At 37.0% G+C, this 23,224-nt stretch overlaps 1 protein-coding gene across 1 annotated transcript; it reads left to right on the top strand.

Moving 5' to 3' along the window:
* The first annotated feature begins 1,514 nt into the window (after positions 1 to 1,514).
* Positions 1,515 to 22,060, top strand: LOC141448686 (sodium/potassium/calcium exchanger 5-like). The gene is made up of 8 exons (XM_074117208.1): positions 1,515 to 1,649; positions 11,487 to 11,672; positions 13,725 to 13,912; positions 15,940 to 16,162; positions 18,060 to 18,178; positions 18,477 to 18,756; positions 19,109 to 19,210; positions 20,065 to 22,060. Exons 1-8 carry the CDS (start codon positions 1,547 to 1,549, stop codon positions 20,391 to 20,393), a joined length of 1,530 nt encoding a protein of 509 aa, XP_073973309.1. The 5' UTR covers positions 1,515 to 1,546; the 3' UTR covers positions 20,394 to 22,060.
* The last annotated feature ends 1,164 nt before the right edge of the window (positions 22,061 to 23,224 follow it).

Genomic DNA, 23,224 nt, shown 5'->3' with positions numbered 1-23,224 from the left:
AACGTTCTTTCCTCAGATTCAGATGTGCCTAAAATCTGACTAGCTGAAAAACTATTCTGTAATGTGTATTTATTGTTTTAATGATACACCGTACCTTCAAAACGGGGCAGTCCCGGCCAGCTTAGTTCTACTGGTTTGTTTTTAGGCGTGTCAGTGAGAGCCATTGAACACGCCAGAGTGTAGCTGAAAAAAAATAGGAATACAAGATACGATAAGCAGTAAACAATAGAGCATTCGCAAAAAGTAAAAAAATTGCTATAAGTCAGTCTATCAGGTATATAGGCTTCATTGTACAAAAATGTTTTGAAAGATACAGGCTTACCAACCTGAAAGATAAGCTCTTATTCTGGTATAAACATGGTTATTATTTATGGCAGCGATGGGTACGTGAATAACAATTTGCCATGATGTCTAACTTGGATGGATTTTAAAATTAGACACTAGAATAGTATAAAAATATTCCAAAAAGATATAGAATTTAATGTTGACATTGAAATGTCAAGGTCGAACAATGTGTTGGATTTTAATTCTAATTTACTTGCAACAGCTGGGAAAAGTTCTTCTTCTTAGTGGAGCCGCTCACCAGACTTCTCAGTCTAAACTGGCCGACTGGAGGAGCAAGTCTTTCGACAAAAATCACCAACTTTACAATCAAAAATCTGCCCTGAACATACATAGCACATTGTTTTACTCGAGATCTAACTTGGAACATATAATATTTTTTTTTGTGCTAAGAACTTTTGTTAATTCTTAAATGAGTGTAATCCCGTACATGAGGCTGAAGTGGCACTCTAGAGGGAAACCTACCCACCTCAAATAAATGTTCTAGAACACTGTTGGGGGTGAATAATGTGTACACATAGTTTTGGCAGAATTTCCATTAAAAATACCAATCTCAAAAAAGTAAAAAAAATCGTTCAGTAGAGTGACACTTCCGGTAAAGGAATTCACTTCTTGGCATGACCACGCAGGAAATGGGCTTTAGAGGGAAGCCTCTACCGAAAGCGGTCTTAATAGAGTTTAAGAAAAGGAGATGGAATGTACCAAGCTAAAGGAAATCAGAGCAATTTTGGGGGGAATCTTAATTATTTAATAAATGTACTTCCGGTAGAAGGGATTGTGAACGGTACCTTCAACAAGATCCATGGAAGTTCTTAAACGAACTGTAAAGTTCTGATTTCTGCGGCTTTTAGTTTCCATCTGGTGTTCGCACACATACACACCAACCAATTTTCCGAGAACCAAATCATCGAGCTCAAGGGACTTCCTGTGGAAAAAAATTTGATTTCCAAACTTTAACTATAACGCGATACTTTCTTTACAAGCGAAAGTGAAAAAACCATTTAGGAGAGGTTATCAGCAGGCAGCGATAACTGTAACCTCCGCGAGCTGGTGGAGTGGCAAGTCGAGATTTGGCCGGCTTCCCCCACCATCGCATAAAAGTATAGTTAAGGTCACGCACGGAGAGTACCTGTACTCCGGTGCAGGTCTGTCTCTGCTCCAGTAGATCTTGAGTGTCGTGTCTGTCAGGTGCAGTGTGGCCGAGATGGCCCGTCTCAGACTTCAGTTCGCTCTACTGAGCGCAGTTCTGCTCTGCCTTGTCCAAGCGCACATCAAGCAACACCGATCTATTGCTAAACTGGAAGTCGGTAAGATTCGAATTTATATTTTTAAAAATAAATAAATTAAGGCCGTTTCGAGCTCATAACTTCCTCATCATTCTCTTTAAGTTACAACTACAAAACATCATTAATTCTTCCTAACATTTCTACTAACTACATTGCTTTTGAAACCAGCTCCTTTCAAATCTCACTTTGGCCCAAAATCTGATTTTCGACTTAATATTTTCGACAGTACTGAACGCCTCTGAGAGTAGACAAAGAGATCGAGGAAGGCCTCATCATCTGGTTAGGGTCTGCGAGATGATTGTCTCTCTTTTACTAAGAATAATAAAATCCCAGATTCTAATCGATTAGTCTAAACGGATTTATCACCACGGGAACATTCATAGAAAATCCAGACTAATATATAGCACTCTTCCTGCTTATAACAAACAGGTTCGCTATTATCTTCGGGAGAATTTGAAGGTGCTCCAAGGTAATCTGCATCAACAGTTGCACATCTTTCTCTTACCGCCTCTTATAAAGATTGATTTACATTAAACTTGGAATGCTCTCTAAAAGTCTAGTTGATCACTATTTCCCCAGAACTCCACTAAAATGTACACTAGATAGATAATAGATGAGGAAATAATAAATGAAATTGTTGTGGCCGTGGGAAAAGTGGAAAAACCAGTGAAACAAATCGCCCTTCAAATTATACTAATTTTCCTTAAACTCAAATTTGTGCTCTATATTTTATAAATCAACCACGAACCAACTAACATTGAATCTAATTCCGGCGGCTGTTGCCCAGACTTGCCTGAGTTCCGGCTGGTTGTCCTGCTTTGTAACCTCTTCTTCCTTGCAAACACTTCTTGGAAATATCTGTCGCCAATACGCTAAAGGGTTCCGCCGACTTACATTGTCGGTATCAGCTGCCATATTTTCTTCTACGCAATTTGCCTTGTCCGACAGATGTATTCTAAAATGAAGTAACTGGAATACTATTAGAAATGTATTTGAAACTAACTTCTGTTAAAAATGTATTGTATAAAATATCGGGATGAGAGTTTATTTCCGTTTGCACTGAAGAGAGCAACAAGAAGGCTGGTAATTATCAGCCAGCTGGGTATGAGGTGTTCATGCGACTAGACTATCCACTGTTGATTAGGAGTTGCTAACAGCTCGACTAAACCTTTGAAGATGTTGGTCTGTCTATCTATGGCTGAAAAAAAAGAGAGTCAAGTGTTTACGAGCAATTTTCCCGTGGAGAAGGTAATTATTAGACAGTTTGTTTTTTTAAGATTAAAGAGCACTTAAAGATAAATTACCCTCCATCGATACTTTTAATTTAATCCAAAATTATTTGATAACTTTGCAAAAAAAAAAAAAAATTCAAGTGGTTAAAAGTACCTAATCATCTTTTAACAATAATAAACTGATTTATCACCAGCAGACCTGCTAACCTAGATCGGTTAACCTATCACCAGACCACGCACTTCATTCACAGACAGGGTCATTGGAATAAGTAAACACACGATTGCCAACTAACTGACAGAAGAATTTTCTCATTTCTCTTAGCTCTGGAAGTGCAGTATTCTAATTTGAAGGTTCTCCAAAAAAAATACTTGCTACGAGGGCGACAGCGCACGATAAAGGGATTTTTATGAATTGGCCTATATGTTGGCATGCCTGTAAATATGAGTGGTTTGCATATTTCTGTTCAAAATTGGATATCTGGTTTCGATTTGTTGTCTTTAGCCAACAATAAGATTTTTCACAAAATCCGCTTACCGGAAGTGCTCATTTGTTTGTGGAATCGATTTTCCAGTTTTTTGTTTAGTTTTTCACTGAAATTCGGCTTCATTATCTCTTAAGTTTAAATGATAGCTTAGTGTATATCAACAACTTTTATTTGAAACCTTCTCCTAGAAAAGGTGAAGCTTTGTGAGTTCTTAGTTAAGGTCTGCCCTGAAGTGTCGCTTCAGTATACTGCCCGATTCTAACCTCAGAGTTAAATGTATAAAATATTCCAAATGGGAGAATTAAGGATTCACCGGCTATGCTTTCTCCAGGTCAGTTACAACAAAACTTATTTTGATTCTTTGGCGCTAGTGGGGCTAGTAAAGTTTAGGAATGCCTTTATGTTGTGGTGAAGTACAATATTTAATATCGTAATCTAACTTTTCTGTACGAATTCTAATTTTTGGAATTGGGGCATTGGGAAATCGGAGCATATTGGAATTGGAAATTGGGGCAATACGAAATTCGTTGCACACCAGAGGTTTCCTCATGAACATCTCTCCTGTGACTAAAATAACCGCGCAATACGCCTAAAGTCTTGAAGTCAGTTTGCAACATCCTGGGTTTCTTCTAGAACAGCCTTGCCCGTGACTACCTGTAAGCAGCGCACCCTCTACGAGTCTTGCGGCTCATTACTGTTCTCATCACATCACTCTCCTCACGATCACAAACCTTCCTACGGCTATCGATATTACAAGGAAGTATATCGAATTGTTCGGCAATTGAATAAAAAAAAAAACTCGAAAAATTACACAAGATTTGACCAAATCATCTTGTAATCAGTTAACTTGAAAGCGACATCTTCAAGTAAGTTAGCAACTTAGCTTATAAGGTAATTAAAAATCCAACCAGATAAAATAGAAAATGAGGCTTTTAAAGATGGCCGAAGTTCTTTCAGATAGAATATATTTCCATTATAATTTTCAAAACTTTAGGCTAAAATTTGTACAGATGCTATTTATCGATTATTTCTATAAAAATCGAATTAATCTAATTTTAAGTAACTCTTTCGGCTTTATTATTAGAATTCTTCCTTTAGAATTAAATCGACCGGCTTGTTAATGTTACTAATGTTCGCAAAATAAAGATAATTTTTAATGTTTTTTTAAAATAAATATATGTTTGTCTGCATTGGAGCGGTTAGTCGATTGGAAAGCTTCATCTGTATGAACGCCTGGGACCCAGTTGCTCATCTCTGAGCCTCTTTCGAACAGGAGTAGGCTCTTCCGACCAAACTAAATATTCAATTGAATTTTAATATATTTGAATCAACATCTATAGTATTTATTGATTCAATAAGACCTAATATTGATTGAACTGAATTTGAAAGAAGTGATAGTTTTGCCGCTTATAATTAAAAATAAAAGCAGTTATAAATCCAAATTTTAAAAACTCTGACAACTGTAAGTATAAATTAATAGAATTTACTTTTAAGCCCTTTAAAATTTACTTTCAAACATTGTCACGAACTAAATTAACATTATCTCGCTTAATACGTTTATAGTACTTTATAACTTATCTAAGTAATATAATCGGCGCTAGATGGAACTGTTATCGAGGTAAGAGGTTCCATTACTGTTCACCTTGACCCATACTTGATAAGAAAGTACGATTTGTGATAATAATAAGTAAGGTTGTTCAAATTTTCAATGGAGATGCATATTTGAGGTCCCCCAGAAAACAAAAAATTCTAAAAATCGCACTGAGTTGTGACTTTATTAGAGTCGCATCTAATAAAGGCTAGAATTTTGTAGAATTTCTTATTTCGAATGTGCAATTTTCTTCTGTTATAACGAAAATGATCTTAAAGATTTGTCAGTAATTTTATTTTCTTACCCTACAAGTATAATGTATAAGGTACCAACACTGTTCGAAGTACCATTTCTCGGATAAGAGCTTCATCAATTTTCTTTATTTGTTTATTTTATTTTTTTGTATATTGTATTCCAAGTTTTCCAAACCTTTATTTAAACTATTTAAAACGATAATACGATCAAGAATTCTGCAAAGGAAGGTGGCTAGGCTTAGCTCTAAAGCAGCATTTCAAGGTTAGAAACGATCCTTAAGGAGATTTACATAAATCTCTAGGAAAATTCTCGTTAGCACAGTTTGGATGAGAACTGATGGTTTTAAAATGGTAATAGACGGTTTTACAAAACGTACAATGTTAGTAACAACTGTTATTTTATAATTTTAATTTTGGAGTTTATAGAAAATTTAATAGTTAAGGACATTGTAAATTATATTTGTTAGGTTTTTGTGAGTGAACTATACATACCTCATTTTCTTATTTACAGGGTACAGATTTTATAGTCGCTGGATTCAATTCCATATTTATTGCCGTGAATAATTATTTACAAATTACTGCATTTCATTAAATGGTTTTATTTACTTGGTTATAATTGTTCACTAGTTGTTGTACGGAGTAAATTGTTTTAATTTAATTAAACTAGATTTAGTTAGGTAGAGTAAAATGTAAACATAACCTGAATGCTTCTGGATAAGTGGTTTGTTTTGAAGATACCGTTTGAGGTTATCAGTACAGAGCTGGATTTTACTTTCATTACTGGCTTGCATAAGATAGGATTGCGATCATTCAGTCATTTGAATTTATTTTTAAAATGAATATGTTTGGTGAATATTTGGAAAAATTACTTTTCGATACTTGGAGTATGCTGATGAACTTGGGAAAGCGCACCTCAAAAAATGGCAACTCAGTGTTGACAATCGCTCGATCTTCAAAGCTTACATTAAACCTTTCTTTTTCTAGATGAGATCGTTGGTATTTGATTCTCCGGAAACGCCTTTTCGTGTTAAATGTGGAAAAAAAATCGGTTTTCCAAACGCTGAAAAAGTTGATTCATCTTAAGTGATTCAAGATATGGCCACTTTCTTATAAAGTTTAGAAATTGCTGCTTTTTTTGGTAACTTTTAAACTTTGTCAAACTATTTATAGAATTTAACTTGCAATAAGCAATCAACAGAGGACTGATCATCTTTTTGAACTGAAATAAACAAGAAGACAATCAAGAAAATTGATTCAGTGATCGAGCACTTCCGGTAGATCGATTGTCACCAAAAACATTACTTGGTTGGTACCTAGACGAAATATTGAATATGATTTTTACGCTGGTAGATGAATAAGATTTGTTTTTATTAATTTGAACAAAATTTCTTCTTACTACCGTCAATTATTTTAGTAATTCTCTCACGTACACTAATTGGTGAGGAAGTGTTTTTTAATAAATTTTTTTTAATCCAAAACAAAAATGCGATGTTAGAATAATAAGGAAAGTATAGAACTGGTTGTATGCAGCAAAAAGGAGCAAAACAGTAACGCGAGTAAGTGACCTTAAAGTAGGTATATTAATTCAAAGTTAGAAACTGCTTCTTTTTTTTAGGAAACATTCCTCTACAATTTCGCTTTTTAATTACCATCTTGACTTTAACTTTTGTTTACTTTCTTCTATTCCTTGTAAGAGCAGATTTTCGCTGTTTAGTTTTCAAAGGACATTCTGCTTGATAGTGTCGCTTAAGCGTTAGACTTAAGATAGTAGTAGACCCTATATGATTTGGTTAAAATTTTGGATAAGTAATTATTTGGCTAGTTTATACTAAAACAGAGGTTGGACAAGAATAATGGCTGATTCAGTATTTTCGTTTTAGGGGCGTGGTCAACTTGGTTTAGGCGTGGTTTTCTAATAGTTCCCTCCCAAACACATAACCTTTATTTAACACCTTCGTTCTTTGTTGTAATTGGTCAATTTTATGTTGCTGTTTATTTCTTGAAAAAATGTTACATACATTTTGACGTGAATACGTCTTTAAATTTGCTATCATATGGAGGCAATCCAAAAAACCTAATGATAACAAAATCGGGGGATACAGTTTGGCATTATAGTTTCGAATCTGTTGTCTACATCCAAAATTAAAGTAGACCACTGGATAGCTAAAGGATCAAAGAATTCATTACGATAAGGCTGGAAACATAGTGGAGCGGCGCGCAAAGCGGCGATGATAGCGAAGAGCAAAGCGGCAAAAACAAAAACTAGAAATAGATAGAGTTGCTCTATCTTCGCTTTGCTCGCCACTACGCGCGGTCCCATATGTTAACTTGTGTTTGTTTCTGTCGCTTTGCTCTTCGCTATCATCGCAGCTTTGCTCGCCGCTCCACTATGTTTCCAGCCTAAGCGTGGACTGTAACGCATCGCGCACAGAGGAGGGGGAAGCGCCGCCATTTTGAGATCATTTTGCTGCGTATCGAGATTTGCAATTAGTATAACTTTTGACTCGGAGAAGCTACGATGTTCGTTTAAGTTTTAATCGTCAGCTGTCGTCACAATCTATCGATTGTATATAAAACATTAGTGACAGTGAATATAATAAGGTGTTAGAATAAAAAAATATTATCAAAAATATATTATGTCGTCCTATACGCGTGGAAAAGCCAAAAGCAAATACAGAGATCGTATACGGTTGGAAAGGGCTCTTCTCAAGAATAATCGAGTGGTAATAATAAAACACCATATGACCGAGTCAAGCTGTGCCGGGAACGTAAAAGAATGAATGCGGCCGAGCGGATCAACGACGGTGTCAGTACATCTGCAGCTGGGGCGGTTGAAATTATGCAAGTGGATGATGAAATCGCTTCTACATCGACAACGGACTGTATAGGCATAGATTGTGTTCGATCGTCGATTTGTTTCCTTGATTTCATCCTAAATGCATAAATAGAAATATACACACGACCGTGTCCATGACACAGCCACAGTTTTTTTTTTTACTAATTTTTTCCCCGTAGGTATTTGATGAACTATCAAACTATGCAATAAAATAATTTTGACTTAAAATTTACAGAAAATAAAGCTTTTCATTGCGTAGAAGTTTTGGTTTTATTGTTCTAATGTAAGAAGAAATAGAAAAGTTAAAAGATTTATTATTTTATTGAAAGCTTAAATAATAGAAAAACTCCTCTGGAATTATAACCCTAACCTTAACCATCACTGATTCTGCCCGTTATAGCGAACAAGGTTTCTGATCGTTTTCATATTTCATCTATAATCAAAGTTGTTTCATCATTTTGGCTTTTACTTTTATACTTCAGACTCTCTTGAGTCAGACATGGATTAAACTAAGAGCTAACTTTATCTTTAGAACTAGGACCCTTTCTCCAAGAAGTGCTTTAATCAGAAAGAATGTTGCAAATAAATGTTGTAGGACTCCATGAACGACGAGTTTAAGGAATTTTGGCGCTATTTTCCACTAAATCCCCAAAAAGTGAAAAATCTCTCTTGCAATGTGCTAGTTCTGGGTTCTACCCACTAAGTTATGAACGCACCCCAGTTTGACTCGTCGCCATTTTTTATTTGTAATTGATTTTGTACATTCTCTTAAACAGAGACCATTTCGTCCGAATGGACATTTCCCAAATTTTCTTAAAATGGTGAAAACTCCATTTCCAACCTTTTTTTTTGCTACAGTTGCTAGGGAGTGAGTGAAAACTATTTGAATGAAGAATAAGAGCAAACAGAAATCTACGCAAAAACCACCCTGGACCCGCCCATGGCTAAGAAGCAGCCAATCATGTGCGAAGAATTTACTCATTTACATAACTAGCGCGTGCTCTGGGCCCAGGTAATAAAAGTGTGCGATAAAGACAGAAAAGCTCGGGGCTGAGAGTTCACCTTGAGTACTGCGCCCAGCTGACAGCGCGGACGCCGGCTCCTGCATGAAGCTCCTCTCAGCTTGCACGCTCCGCAAGTTCAGCTAGCTATGCATACTGCAGCGTCCTTAGCTTTCACAGTCGGTTGAGAAATTATTACTATGAGTACTTACTCTTACGCTTCATGAGAAAACAACCATTTCAGTTGGATCAAACCCTAACCCAGCTTCAGTATCACTCAACCGGATATATGTAGCTCTTTGCAGAGAGCTGGTGCCTTATCTGTGTTTCTATTTTTATTTACAAACATTTTACCTGGAAATCAATTAAAGACACTACTGGATGAGGGAGTAGATAGTTTACGCTCTGACGTGCTGTTTCAGCGCAATGTACAATCAATCAGCTGAAATACTATTATGCACGGTTAAATTGTGTTCTTAAATTTAAAATTGTAGAAGTCAATCTAACTTTTGGGTCTAAAAATGTTTAATATTATATAGTATTTACTATGTTACTAAAAAAAAGAAAGAAATTTTAAGATAATGAATGAGTTGAACGTCGTGTGAGTTGCTCCTGCTTCAGCACTGAGAGCAGGAAATTGTATGCTGGGTCGCCTAGCAACGAGAATCTCACCACTAACTATTCAGTACAGGTTATAATCAGTTCAAATTGCCCATCCCGGATCACCTGTTTGATCCGTTTGGTTGTAGGGAAAAACCCAAGGATTATTTCCTCGTTGTGATGTAAAGCAAGTCAATTTGGAACTTGTCTCAATTCGAAGGCTACCTAACCAAATGCGCACAAACATCTCCAATGGGTTAGCTAGCTAATATTTATTCTTTTAAATCACTCTCATGACTTCCTGTCGCTATAAACTTCCGAATACTTGAATCATATTTATTTCTTACCAGTTTGTAGAATGGTACGTTGCACTGAAATGTCACATTAGAGGTAGCTTACGATTTACCAATTAATTGTAATAACTATGGTCTGATAATTAATTAATTTAATAATTTAAATAAATAAATTGAGAGAATGATTTAAGTAGAGCATTAAATTATATAAACAAAACCAGTTTGCATAGGTTAATTAATCAGTATAAGTTCTGAAATGCGAAAATCGAAAGCTTGACAAATAAACAAAAAAAAAGTTACAAATGGAGGCCACAATTAATCTTCGTAGTTATGACCCCTACTTTCGCAGTTTAAGTACCAAGATTCCGGAAAATGCACAGTGATAATCGTTTTCATGGAATTATTCTAATGAAGCACGAGTTGCGGAGATTCCTCGACTAAAAACACCTAATTGAGCCCAGCCATTGTGTTGGGTTGTCTGTTTACAAGGTATTAAGATAAAATTACGGATGTTTGGTCTACTGTAAATCATGTGTGCTGCTAAAACAAATATTACTCAGTAATCCGTCCGCCATTCGTTCAAACAAACAAACTGACGCACCGATTGTTTGCAACATAATAGGTAGGGAAATGCTATTTCCATTTCATGATGGTCGTTTCCTTTTACTGCCTCCTTATTCCACGAAAAAACAAAAAAATAACTGAAAATCGCGGGAAGCTGAAAGTTTATATTTAGTTGAAACCTACCAGGGGACCTGTTTATAACCTGAACATCTAAACTGGATCTGCTACTTTGCTGGACGGATTGTTTTCTTTTTTGTGTTCTTTTTTTTGAACTTTGAACTTTCATCCGACAACTTTTTTTTGTTTTTGGAAAATTGTGTACATTCTATTGAAATAGCACTTCAGAGTGAACCTTGCCTCATTCCTATAGGAAAGTGGTTCGTATAAACTGACAGAATTGTGTATTTGCGAGAGTGTAGAACAGTGTTTATAGTGTTTGTAAAGAATACAGAAGACGTCGAGGCAGAGTTCCATTACAGTCGTTAAAAATAGCTATAAAATGAATTAATTATAATTAATCCATTTGTGGAAAATATTTTACGCAGCCTCCTCTAACCTTTAATAACCATGTCAATTAGAATTTTCTTTTTTTTGCAGTTATAAATACTCGAACTTTAAATGGGCATTTTATTCCCGGAAAGGCATCTTACGTGACTATTTTCAATTTTAGGGGTTTTCGCAGAACTTGTGTGCGTGCGTGCGTGCGAGAACGTGTTTCCGGTCAGGTTTGAGGTCTGTTTGTCTTGACAGCTGTAGACGGGGTCAGTGGGATACAGATCTGGCCAGTTATTTAGTTTCAGCCTCCACAAAAATAAGATTTGGTGTGCAGCGAAATTCGAGGGACAACTTTGTGGTGCCCGTGGCTCTACTGCAAACTGATTTTCCCCCTCCTTTCGTGTTAGTAAAAAGAAATGGCAAGAAAGCTAGAAGAAAGAGAAGCCTCTTGGACCACTCCTCTCTTTCACAGCATCGCTAAAACTGGTATTGTTTTATTTTGTCCAGGCAATTCAACAAACTGTTCCATCATCAAAGAAGAAACCTCTGACTTCCCAGACGATTTGTTCACCAAAGACCAACGTCAACATGGTGCCATTATTTTGCACATCTTCTGCGGCCTCTACTGTTTCGTCATCATTGCATTCGTATGCAACGACTACTTCCTGCCATCTGTAGACTGCATTTGTCAAGGTTAGTGAATGAAGTGATTGTATAAATTCTGTTGCATATTGAGCTAGCGACCATTATTAATGACAAATATCCCAATAAAAATAAGTTTATAAGGTGATCAATTAAAAATAAGAAAAATAAGATCGAAGACGGAAGAAAGAGAATTTATTCTGATTCACAATTAAGTTGACTGATTGCATGGCTAACCGTTTATGCAGTGTAATTAGGCAGAAAGAATTGCAAACAGCTGTGCTTATAGTTATAAATATTGCATCTTCTAGATTTGCATGTAACTCTTAAACAGAACTAGGTTTAACATGCTTGATTCACTTGCATTTTAAGTATAAAACAAATTAATTAAATATTATTGGCTCAATTGGTTAATATATGTTACTTTTCTCAATTATTAGCTCATCTTGAATACATCACTGCTCTGATAAGCACCAAAGAGATTGCACAAATTTGCGCCTAATGCCACTTCAATAATAATTATCTCTTGTGGACATTAATTCCTATATCAATCTAAATATAATTAGTCTACGATTTCATAAACAAGTTGTGCAATAAATTTCCTAATTGATTCACAAGTACCTACTTCAGTTGTAAGTTTATCTGCAGAACTGCAATAAATATTCAACGTCGTGGAGTGTGCCACTTCACTTATCTTTACGCTACTTATTTTTCAAAAAAAATATTTCTCGTGCTGTTAATAAGTGAATTTACTAAAATCAAATCAAATATTCAAATTATTCACCGAAAATAAATATTTGTAGTTGCATTAAACACGAAGAAATGTATTTTACGTTTGCAGTGCTGGAGACCAAGAAACTAACCAAGTTTCGTGCAAATTGCGGAGTATCTGCTGCAGGGGTGAGGGTTATTTAAGCTCCAATTATGCGGAAAGTAGGTTAGCCGGAAGTTAAAGGGTTAACAAGTTTTTTTTCTCGAAAACTCCTGCGAAACGCTTTGAAAGTAGTAGAAATATTTGCCGATTAGTTGAGGCGAGTACAGTCAGGAAATTGGAGGTTGACATGGTACAGAGTGTTCTGTCCTCCGGAAGTGGATAATGGCGGCCTGCGTGGGCACCGCGCCATTGTCCATTCTCTCAAATACAATCGGAAATTTCGTTGTCCTACAAAATTACGTAATGAAGGCGAATTATAATTTGTATTCTCTTGTTTGATTTTTTTTTTTTCAAGTCCCACTATTGAACAAGAAAAGCGGAAATAATGTCACAATCAATGTGGGAAAGATGTTTGTGGCTAAGATTTACGATCAGGCCGATAGGACTAGGCAAGGCCTCATTCTTCTTCTTGTGCTTCTTCAACATTCACTGCACTCAGCTACCATCATTTCGACCGGAAAATGCGTGATAAACACGTGATAACGAGTGCAGTTGCTATAATTTCGTACAGAAGCTTCCAGCCATTCCTAGGAAAATGTCCAAAGTCTAAAATGAAAGTGAAAACTCTCACGATCCTATCTGTTCGCAGATTGCTGATTCAATTTTTTTTAAATTTGCAATTTATACTAAAAAAAAATAGTCGCTTTCAATACTATAAATATAAAAAAGAGTTTCTGTTGAAGCAATTATGAATCACAGCTTCGCCAGGTTGGCTCCTTAATCACAGTTTTCTGATAACATTTTTAAAAAAAATCGCTGATAATAGACAGAGATATGAGGCCACATCAGACAACCACTCGCTAATTTTAAATGCAGCAAATATTTCAACTTGAAAGTACAGTTTTATCACACTTTTTCTATTACAGGAGGGAAATATTTATTACCAAATTCCCTTTGTTTTATCGTATCTCCCTCAGCCTGCAAACCTGTGAAGCTGATTATAATTTCCGGTCCCAAAAAGGAAGGTATGTTTTTTTTCTCGACCATTGCTGGGGGGAGAGGGGCGATCTCTGTCCTCTTTGACCTTCTGCCATCATGCAGCGAGATTTTAAATTCCACTGCTTCCCAGAACTTTCATAGCGTATTAGTAACAGGGCAGCTACTATCTTGAAGCCTTTGCGATCACTCTGTGGACCATTACATTAGAATAAATGTTTCATCTGTTGCAGATTTGAAGCTGTCGAAGGATGTAGCCGGTGCGACGTTCATGGCGTTCGCCACTTCAGCGCCGGAACTATTCGTGAACGTGATCGGCACGTTCCTGACGGAAAGTGACCTGGGAGTGGGCACGGTGGTTGGTTCGGCAGTCTTCAACACGCTAGGGGTGGCTGCTTGTGGAGGCCTGGCTGCCAGAGCGGTAAGTTGGAGCAAGCGCAGTCGCTGAGCACTGCCTTTACTGTTGCTGCACACATTACATTCTTTAAGTTTAGTTCATTCCTCGATGTGTGATACAAGAGGTGGAGATAATAATCGATTGTGATTCAGGAGTCGATCTCTGGCATAGTGGCGGTAATTTCTTCAAACTCGGACCAATTACTATTTTTTTTTAACAATTATTCTCAAGAAATTGATTTTTGGATTAATCAGCAGGAAGTAGTACTTCAAGCTTCCTCTAAAGCACTACGTAGATCTCGGGGGGGGGGGGATTATAACAAAACTTCTGGGTTACAAGAGTATAATGGAACGGAAGAGCACCAAATCTACTTTTATGAATTTCCTGTAGTCCCCCAGACAGGGATGGACAAAGTTAGTAAATCTTCTGAACTTGGCCATAACGTTGGTGCTGCCTCTCTGCGATTGTACACCAAGGAAGATTGATTGTAGATGGTGTTTCCAGGGAAGTTGTGACGTCTCCCTTTCTTCGACTTTATATTTACATTGCAGTAAGGCGGTAGCGGTAGCCGAGCGGTTAGAGGAGAGACCTGCAAAGCTATTATGCATTAAAACTGTCCGGTAGGACAGTTGTATAAGGGTTTTGTGGTACTAGATTTGATTCCCGGTCTTAGGCCTTGGATTTTATTTAATGGTTAATAAAAGAGATTTACAGTAAAGTGTGATTGCTAATCGCCTCCGTCCACGGCACCTAATTGGTAGTTGGCCGTTAAGCTTCGCCTGAAAAAAATAGGAGATTACTTTACTTTACTTTTTTTTTTACTTACATTGCAGTGTACAAATAAAATATTAAAATCTTTTTAACATTGTTCTGCTATCTTTTGAGTAGAAACTCTAGAAAGTTTCAAGAAAATTTATTATGAACTTAGCGGAAAGGAGAGTCGAGTGAGCAGAAAATATTTTTGCATTTTAGAATAGAGAAGGAACTCGTTGTGAAGCAGTAAGATGTATAGATCTAAGATAACACGTAATTTGCGAATTCATAATTCCCAGAGAGGACAATTACAGTGCTAAGTGTTCATTTCCTCTGCAATAATCTCTTTCGTAGACGGCATCCTCCAAAACCAGTTCTAACTTTATTATGTTTTATTAGATGGCCAGATTTTTACTAGAATCTGCAAAGTATTCACTTTTTGTTTGAATTGTATAAATTCAGAGGCATTTTCTGCCTGCTAATGCGTTATGAAGAGTTTAATCGTAAAAAAAAAGTCTGTAATCAAAGCGGTAGCTTTAATCGAAAATTTTATTTTATTTTCATTTTAAATGAAGAACTAACTTGCGGTCCTCAAACACCTCATGCGTGCTCCCAATCACGTCAAGTTGGTCCTGTAATACTCCTGAAGATGCAGGAAGAGTGTCCTTACTAAAATCATTATTTATTCACTGAATAACGTTTCAAAATCAAATTGATGGGCGTAACTTAAGTTAAGTCCTAATTGAAATAAAAATATTTGGCGGCTGTTCTGTTAACTCTTTTTTATCCTATGAACCCTGGATAAATTAAGTTTTCTAGATTCGTTTTTATATAAAAAAAAAAAATAGATAATAGAAAAGCAGTCGAGTTAGTTCGAACTCCTGAGGTAAGGCCATTGCGAGCCGAATGCCGGGTTTCCATTTATTGTTGAGTGCATAAAATAAAAAAATGATTTAATTTAATATAATTAATTGTTGACTAACATCAAACTTCCTTAAAGGAAATACACTCGTAATAATTAAATCAAACACCATCATAACGACGAAACATTAAAAGTAAAATAGTGAAATTTAACAAAATCTTTTAATAAATCTTGCAAAACTGAGGTTTAATTTATTAAAACTGATAATGGTCCAATGGAGAATATTTTTTCTTTACGAATTGAGACGATTCGCTGCAATATTTTGTAGTTGTAAACATTGGAATTATAATTAATATAAGTATCTTTTAAGCATTCTCAATAACCAGCTGTGTTTTGTAAACATATGTAGGTTATAATACAGTAAATTTATTTACAGGTTATACCTTTAGAAATATGGCCACTGGCCAGAGACTGCGGTATCTACATGTTCGTGGTGAGCGCGCTCACCGTCATACTTTGGGACGAGAAAGTGGAGTGGTTCGAGGCGCTGATCTTGCTCATCCTCTACCTCGTCTACTGCTTCGTTCTGTTCTGCCAGCAGAGGCTGCATACAGCCGCCAAAAGTATGCTCCGGAGCAAGAACTCATTTCACAGCCAAAGTGAGTATTTTGTTTTGTTTTTTTTTTGCCGGAAGTGACAAGTCAAAAAAATCCTTCTACCGGTAGAAAGATTTTGAAATATTACTTGAGGTTTGCAGCATCATTTCAAACATGAACGATCTCCAGCTGTTATTGAAACATTTGCTACTGAAACTCATTTTAAGGCCTTTCTGAATGCATCTAAACTTAATTAAATGAGTTAATCAAGTGGCTATTGCATGACTGGAAGTACTCTAAACGCTGGGTATAATCGCCATTCGCTTCCTTTAGAACTTGCTGTCCAGGAAAGTGGAGCGTATTTAAGGCACAGATCCTCTTTAACTTGTCATTTCACTTTTAGAGTCTTCTACCACTTGTGTAGTATTGGTGAGAATCAAATATCTTGTGGTGAAAGATAAGGGTTGGTACCGGAAGTGTGAAGCTATTGAATAACTTATTTCTGGCTTCCGTTTACCACTATTCAGATAAACAATTACACGTTTAGTTATGAAAATTGATTTTAAGGTGGGGTTCTGGAACATTAGGTAACTTCAGCCAGCAAACTCGTTCAAGAATGGGAAAAGAGTAAGGAAGGAGAGCCTATCGAGATGGCAGTGACATGAGTGCGCAACTCTTCCTGTGAATTTGTGCAGATTTCTCCCACTGGGATCGCTTGGAAGAGCGCATGCGCCGCCGCGGACATTCAATGCACCATGGAGGAATCTCGCTCTGGTTCCGTGGCAGAAATCTAGAGAAATCTGCATTCGGTCAGACCTAAAAGGCCCAAATGTATTGAAGCTCTGGTTAAACAAGACTTTTCAGAATCTTATAGCCCTAAAAATTATCACTTGTACCCGAAAGCAAAATTGGAAATTTAGAATTGAATGGGGATAGAAGGAGCGGTAACTTGGGCAGCGAATTAGCGCGCGGAACTTCCTTAATTAGCTGAACGACTGGTGTGATTATACCAGTTCTGTTAACTTCTTGATGCCGTGACATCAAACTCCTCGTTGCCTCGTTCAAGGTCAAGGTGTTGGACTAATTATAATTAAAATAAGTGACCATAAACTTAAAAAACCACAAAAACATATTAATAGAACTGATAAAAAGGTTTTATCGGCAACACCCAGAGACAGTCTATTTGGAGGTCATTTTTTTCTATTTCGTGCGCCCTTTATCAAGAGCTTCTGTAAACTTGTGGGAAATTGAATTTTTACACCCAGTATAAGTTCAAATATTATACAAATTTATATTATTCGAAAGTCGATTAAACCTTATCATATTTGAAGGTATGACGATTCACTAATAGTACAACAGACATTTAAGGCGCATTAAAATAGATATCCCCAGAAAAGAGAATTCGCTACATCACTATTTCAACCAAAATTATAAACCAATTTAACATATACGAGGTTTCGGAAATATTGATGACGTTTTCTTGATTTCTATTTGAGTAAAACAGGATTTCTTGTGTGCATAATGATGGCAGTTGATGTTAATGTTGAATTAAGAGGAGCATCATCCAAGCTCATTTTAGGGCATGCTCACAACGAGATGTTGAGCTGTAGAGGAGCCAGCATTCGCTACATCGAATATTTGCCCACATCAACTATCTTAGCAGCTGTATGAGTGTTTGGGGTGGCATTGTGTGAGTGTAGTTATACTTTTAGGAAGGCCAACATTACTGAAGAAGCGGTTACATCACTTCCGCTCCGTGGATTTAAAAAAAACTATGTCCGTTTTATAAAGCAAATATTTGTTGTGATTAAATTAAAGGTGTTCTCAATTAAAACCTGCATTTTTAAAGAATATGTTATTAGAATTAGATCCTTTTACATCTAAGTCGCCATAAATCTGTATGCGAATGAAGTTCGCGATGTTGTTTGGATAACATTTGACGGCTAATCTTGTTTGGTAGGTTCAACCGTGGCCCTTGCTTGCAACACACACATGTCGACTGGCACCTATAGACCATTCCACCACCATGGCGAAGTTATCGGCTGGGAGAAACGCCCTTCTGCAGTCAAACCTGAAGATGTAAGTTTATTATAATGTTTATGTAAAATACGGGTCTCTGTTAGTACAGTGGACTCCCTGGCGGAGATCACGGTTTCTAGCTGCCCTCAGATTTTCTCTTCTTAGGAGCCTCCATACCTCAATGTTGTCTGTAACGATCGACACTGTCCGGAGGCCGTCAGTGCTCGGGTGCCAACGACCTCGATGTTAACGTACGTTTAATTATTCTTTATTTTCATTTTGAAGACACTGTGACCTTTCTTTGGGAATGCCTGCTCACCCACCATACATCTGGACTAACAGTGCACTACCATTACAGGTGAAGTCCGTGGGCGATTCGGCCACCAACAGTGGAGGAGGCTCCAGTGGGGACGCCTGCTCGGTCAGTTTGGAGTTCAGCGTGAACCCGTGCTTGCCGCCGCCAGGCAGATGGTGGACAAAGGTGTGGTGGCTGTTCTCTTGGCCAGTGGCCTTGGCACTGCACCTGACCGTGCCTGACTGCAGGAACAAGAGGTCAAGGTATCCTTTCACCTTTATCATGTGTGTCTTCTGGATCGGCGCCAGCTCCTACATGGTGTCCTGGATGATGACCGTTGTAGGTTAGTAACGAATCCCATAGTCCAGTTATTTCTTGGTGGTTAGTGATTGAGCCCCAATTTTAATGTCTGATCGATACAAATGTGCTGTGAAAAGCTAGAATTCTGAGGATCCTCCTCCTCTCTTTGGAAGGTTCTATAATAAAAACTGCAGCATGTTTATATGGTAAAACAAACATTACCAAGATTCATTAATATTTAAATGAACATAGAAAATTTAATTGGAGTTATGCTCTTTATTTGCAAACTAAATTTGGTAGCTTCGATCCTTTCCATGAAGGTTAGTCAGGCAGAAGAACTAGTCATCACCATGAGCAATGATTCAGTGAGTTAACAATCCTGTTTGTCCTTCTAGGGAATACACTGGGCATCAGTGACTCCGTGATGGGTCTCACTTTGGTCGCTATCGGCGGCAGTATGCCTGAGGCATCTACCAGCATTATCAACGCAAGATTAGGTTTGTAATTTTGGTTTTATCACAATATTAGCGATAGTAACAGAAATAAGATAACAGAAGCAAACAATATTATTGAACGTGATAACAGCAATATTTAGATTTTGGCTTTCTCTTGAATGGAAATTCATTGATTTGGTTTTGCTGAATGTAGAAAAGTTATTGTCAAATGATTTTATGATATTTAATTATTTTTTCAACAAAAATGAAGATCTACCATTTTTTTAAAATTAATATTACGGTGTTCTGAAGGATGTTGTTAAGAGTTACCTCTAAAGTGCTGCTGTAGTCTTTGTGCTGTTCCTAGTCGTGTACAACGGCATTTATGCAACCTTTTATGCAGCGCAACCCAAAGTTTTTTATTATTTAAAGTATAAAATAAAACAGGAGCTTCATCAGCTCGACAAAAGCATTCACTCGGATATACTTGATAGTAATTGTAATAAAATATAGAGTTGAAAATCAAGATCAACTACTTATTTTATTAATTAGAAACTTTAAACCTGTTGTTAATTAACGAAAAAGTGTCCTCTTTTTCAAGTAAGACATTTCTATACTAATTGCTACAAAATTTATAGAAATAAATTATTCTGAATTTTACTTATAGGGGGCCTGCATTAGTATAGATGGGTTGGCTTTGTAGTAGGGACGGCCATCTTGTGGGGATTAGAGATTGACACTTGCTGGGGACCACAAACCAAAATAATGATAAAAGGTACACTTTGGCCGCTACAAATTTAGTTTCAACAAACTAAAGATTAAAAATTCCAAACAATAATCTCTATAATTCATAAAGAATTACGTCAGTAGGTTTTTTGCTTTGTTTTTCCTTAATGCAGGGAGATTTTTTGTTCCAGGTATTGGTAGCATGACAATAAGCAACGCTCTAGGTGGCAATACCCTGGACATCCTACTGTCTCTGGGTCTGCCCTGGTTCATCAAGACTCTGCTGCCTCCATCACTGAACGGCGGACCCGTGCAGATAGAATCCGCCTCTGTGGTCTACAACAATGTGGCCCAGCTTGCCTGCGTGGCCGTGCTCTTCATCACGGCCGCCGCCAACAGATTCTCCATGGATAGAAAGTTGGGCATTGTGTGTCTGGTCATGTACCTCTTGTTTATTTGCTTCATTGTGGCTGTCGAAGTGGATCTGTTCCACTGGAAGCCTTATAAATCTTGCCTCTAAGACTGGATCAGCCTTAATTTAAATCGATTCCAAGAAGTATTATTGCAGTCGCCTATTCGTGCGGGGCAGTTTTGATACTTATGGAAGGTTAGAAAGGAAGAGGAAGACGTCATAAAAGCGGCTCGCTACAGGAGGTGGAAAAGATCGGCAAATAGAGCTGCTTCTAGGGAGAGTAGCTGACAAGATGGACCAAAGTATTCACGTGCCACTATAAAGTATCTGCCGCACACCTCACTATGGGTGCCCAGTTAGTGAGGTGTGCGCAGATACTTTATACGGTAATTTTGGCCACTCACAGTATTAGGCGGGAAGTTTTCAATTTACAGTTGGTAAGATATATGGTTGGCGGCGCCAGTGTGGGTTCTTTAAACCAGATTCAACCGGAGCGTTAATTCCTTGTTAAACGTTTATTTGCTTTAAGAAAACATTCCAGATACAGCTAGTTCATGTGGTTATTTCGTATTTTTCTCTTTTATTTGTTAAAATTTCAAACAGTGATGGTATAATATGTAAATTACCAGTTCTATTCAAAGAGAATTTGGTAACATTCCTTTTTGTTTTACACAAAAGCTGCTCCAGTGTAATTGATTCTAATGTGAAACTTTCTTTTGGATGGTCTGCTTTAGAAATAAGCCTTCTTTCCGGTCCCAGCTATCACGAGGAAATACTTAGTTCAATTTTACCTAATTTTCTATATATATCTGCAACTATACCCTTATAAAACTCACGTACTACGAAAAGAAAACATAAATGAAGTCGTCCAAACTGATTTATCTACCTCTGATATTGGAAGAATGTCCGAAACCTGTCAGGGATACCAATAAACATGCGTGCTACGGCGGATAAAATGAAAGAGTTACTATCCGGGCACTGCGGACAACATATTTTCAGCCTGACGTTATATCTATTTAGTAAATATTTTTTAGATAGCTGACGTGATAAATATACTTATCGAAAGGATAGCAATAAAGATTTGTTGCACTAGTTGTTCTACATTATTATTTGCGATAAATGTAGATATCGTAGGACTTGAACAGCTTGTTCGGCTTAGAGTTCGCTCAAACATTTGGTCGAAGAGATTCTACCACGCGCTATCCAAATACACGGAACACAAAAAAATAAATTACAAAATGACGATTTACTGGTGATAGAAGGGTTTCTACGATATAATTGTGAGAAAAGTTTTGTTTTGCTCAAGGTTAATTCCATGTCAAACAGAAAACAATTGTAAATAGTGGTTATCAGCCAGTTGGAACCAAACTATTTTAGTTCTATAATTATTTAGTTCCTGCATTCCAAACTATTGAATAACTAGGGTTTTTTTTTTCCTTTTTTTGTTTAACTTACAATAATGTTAGGTTTTTTTTATCTATGGAGAATTAAATTTAGATAATTGGTAGCATTTTATAAGTATTTTGCAGTATAAATACTGAATCGTTTGGAAAAAACACCATAACTATAATGGTATTCTATGGCTAGTCAATTAATATTTAGCGAAGTGGAAATTTTTTCCACTATAATTATTGTAATTAACGATATTATGCCGCTATTGTAAAATAATCAAGAACCATTGAGGATTGTGATAAATTAATTTACTTAAGTTAACCTATTTGAGACAATATATTAAGAATTATTTTGTTGTTGTAAATAAAAATACTTTATTTGTAGGAGTTTGTATTATTAATACGTCACCTTATTTGTTGGTCAAAATTATGTTTAAAGTTACAGGGGTGGGGGAATATTCTCAAGTTAAAGTTTCAAGAATGGGGGTCCATCACCAGCGACGTGCTTAGCGTTCATCTCAGCCAATCTGCTGAGAACTACTCACCGGACCCGCTCTTACTACAACTATCTCGGTTCTGCTCTACGCGAAATATTCACTTTGAATTTTATGCAGCAAGCTATGAATTCCATTTACATTTCAGTTTCACTAAAATTGCGTTTTAGTAAGAAATCCAATCACCCCATCATCTTGAAACCATCCTTACAATCAATAAGCAATTTTCTCATAAAAAGTTTCAAATTTTGGAGTAAATCACTTGAAACTGGGCAAGATGAACTTCTTTTAGGAAATTGTAAGAGCTGGCTGCTCTTCTTTTGGATTGAGTGTCGGTTATATGGAAGAATTCGATATGTATGTTGCGTCTCCGGGCAGCATTCCTTCCATATGGATGAGCTGTATGACCAGTCGACAATCTAAACTGATAATTCGGGACCCGTCCGTGGTCTCCTGACTCAGATAGCCGCTTGGTTCCCTCACTGGGTGTTGCATATAGGGAGAGATCTGTAAGAAAAAGAGGTTCAAGCAGGATTGTTTAGGGTATGAGGAGTTCAGGTTTAGGAGCTTACTTTAGATCAGACAGCTGTGCTTCTTAGATGATTCAGATTTGAGACCGGGCTTTCATTGTCGAGCGGTTGAAAGTTTTCTTTGGGGTAGCTAAGTGGGTCCAGTGAGGCTTTACAAGGCGTAGAGTTTCCCTACCTGCTGACCTATAATCCTCTTCATGTGACTCAAGTAAAGGCCAAAAATAACACAAAAATGACAAAACAACGAAGGTTCGCTCTTGGTTGAAGAAACTAACCTCGAGAATTTTATTTCTGACTCAAAGGTTAGGGATTAAAAGGAAGGGATTGGCTAATTAGAGGAATAGTTAGAGCCTTGGAATCCCTCGCGGCCATTTCGGATTTGAATCCTTAGATATTTTATTTTAGTTCTATTTACTTTTCGGAGGTGGACAATCGTTCAGAACAATGAAAGAGATTGCGGCTGCCTAAAGCCAAAGCCTTAAGGTGATGACGCGCTAAATTATTACGTCTTCATCCATCCTTCC

This window comes from Rhodnius prolixus, unplaced genomic scaffold, assembly GCF_049639745.1.
Source record: "Rhodnius prolixus isolate KJV_2025 unplaced genomic scaffold, Rpr scaffold_2, whole genome shotgun sequence".
NCBI lineage: Eukaryota > Metazoa > Arthropoda > Insecta > Hemiptera > Reduviidae > Rhodnius > Rhodnius prolixus.
This window is presented reverse-complemented; position numbering and strand designations above follow the sequence as displayed.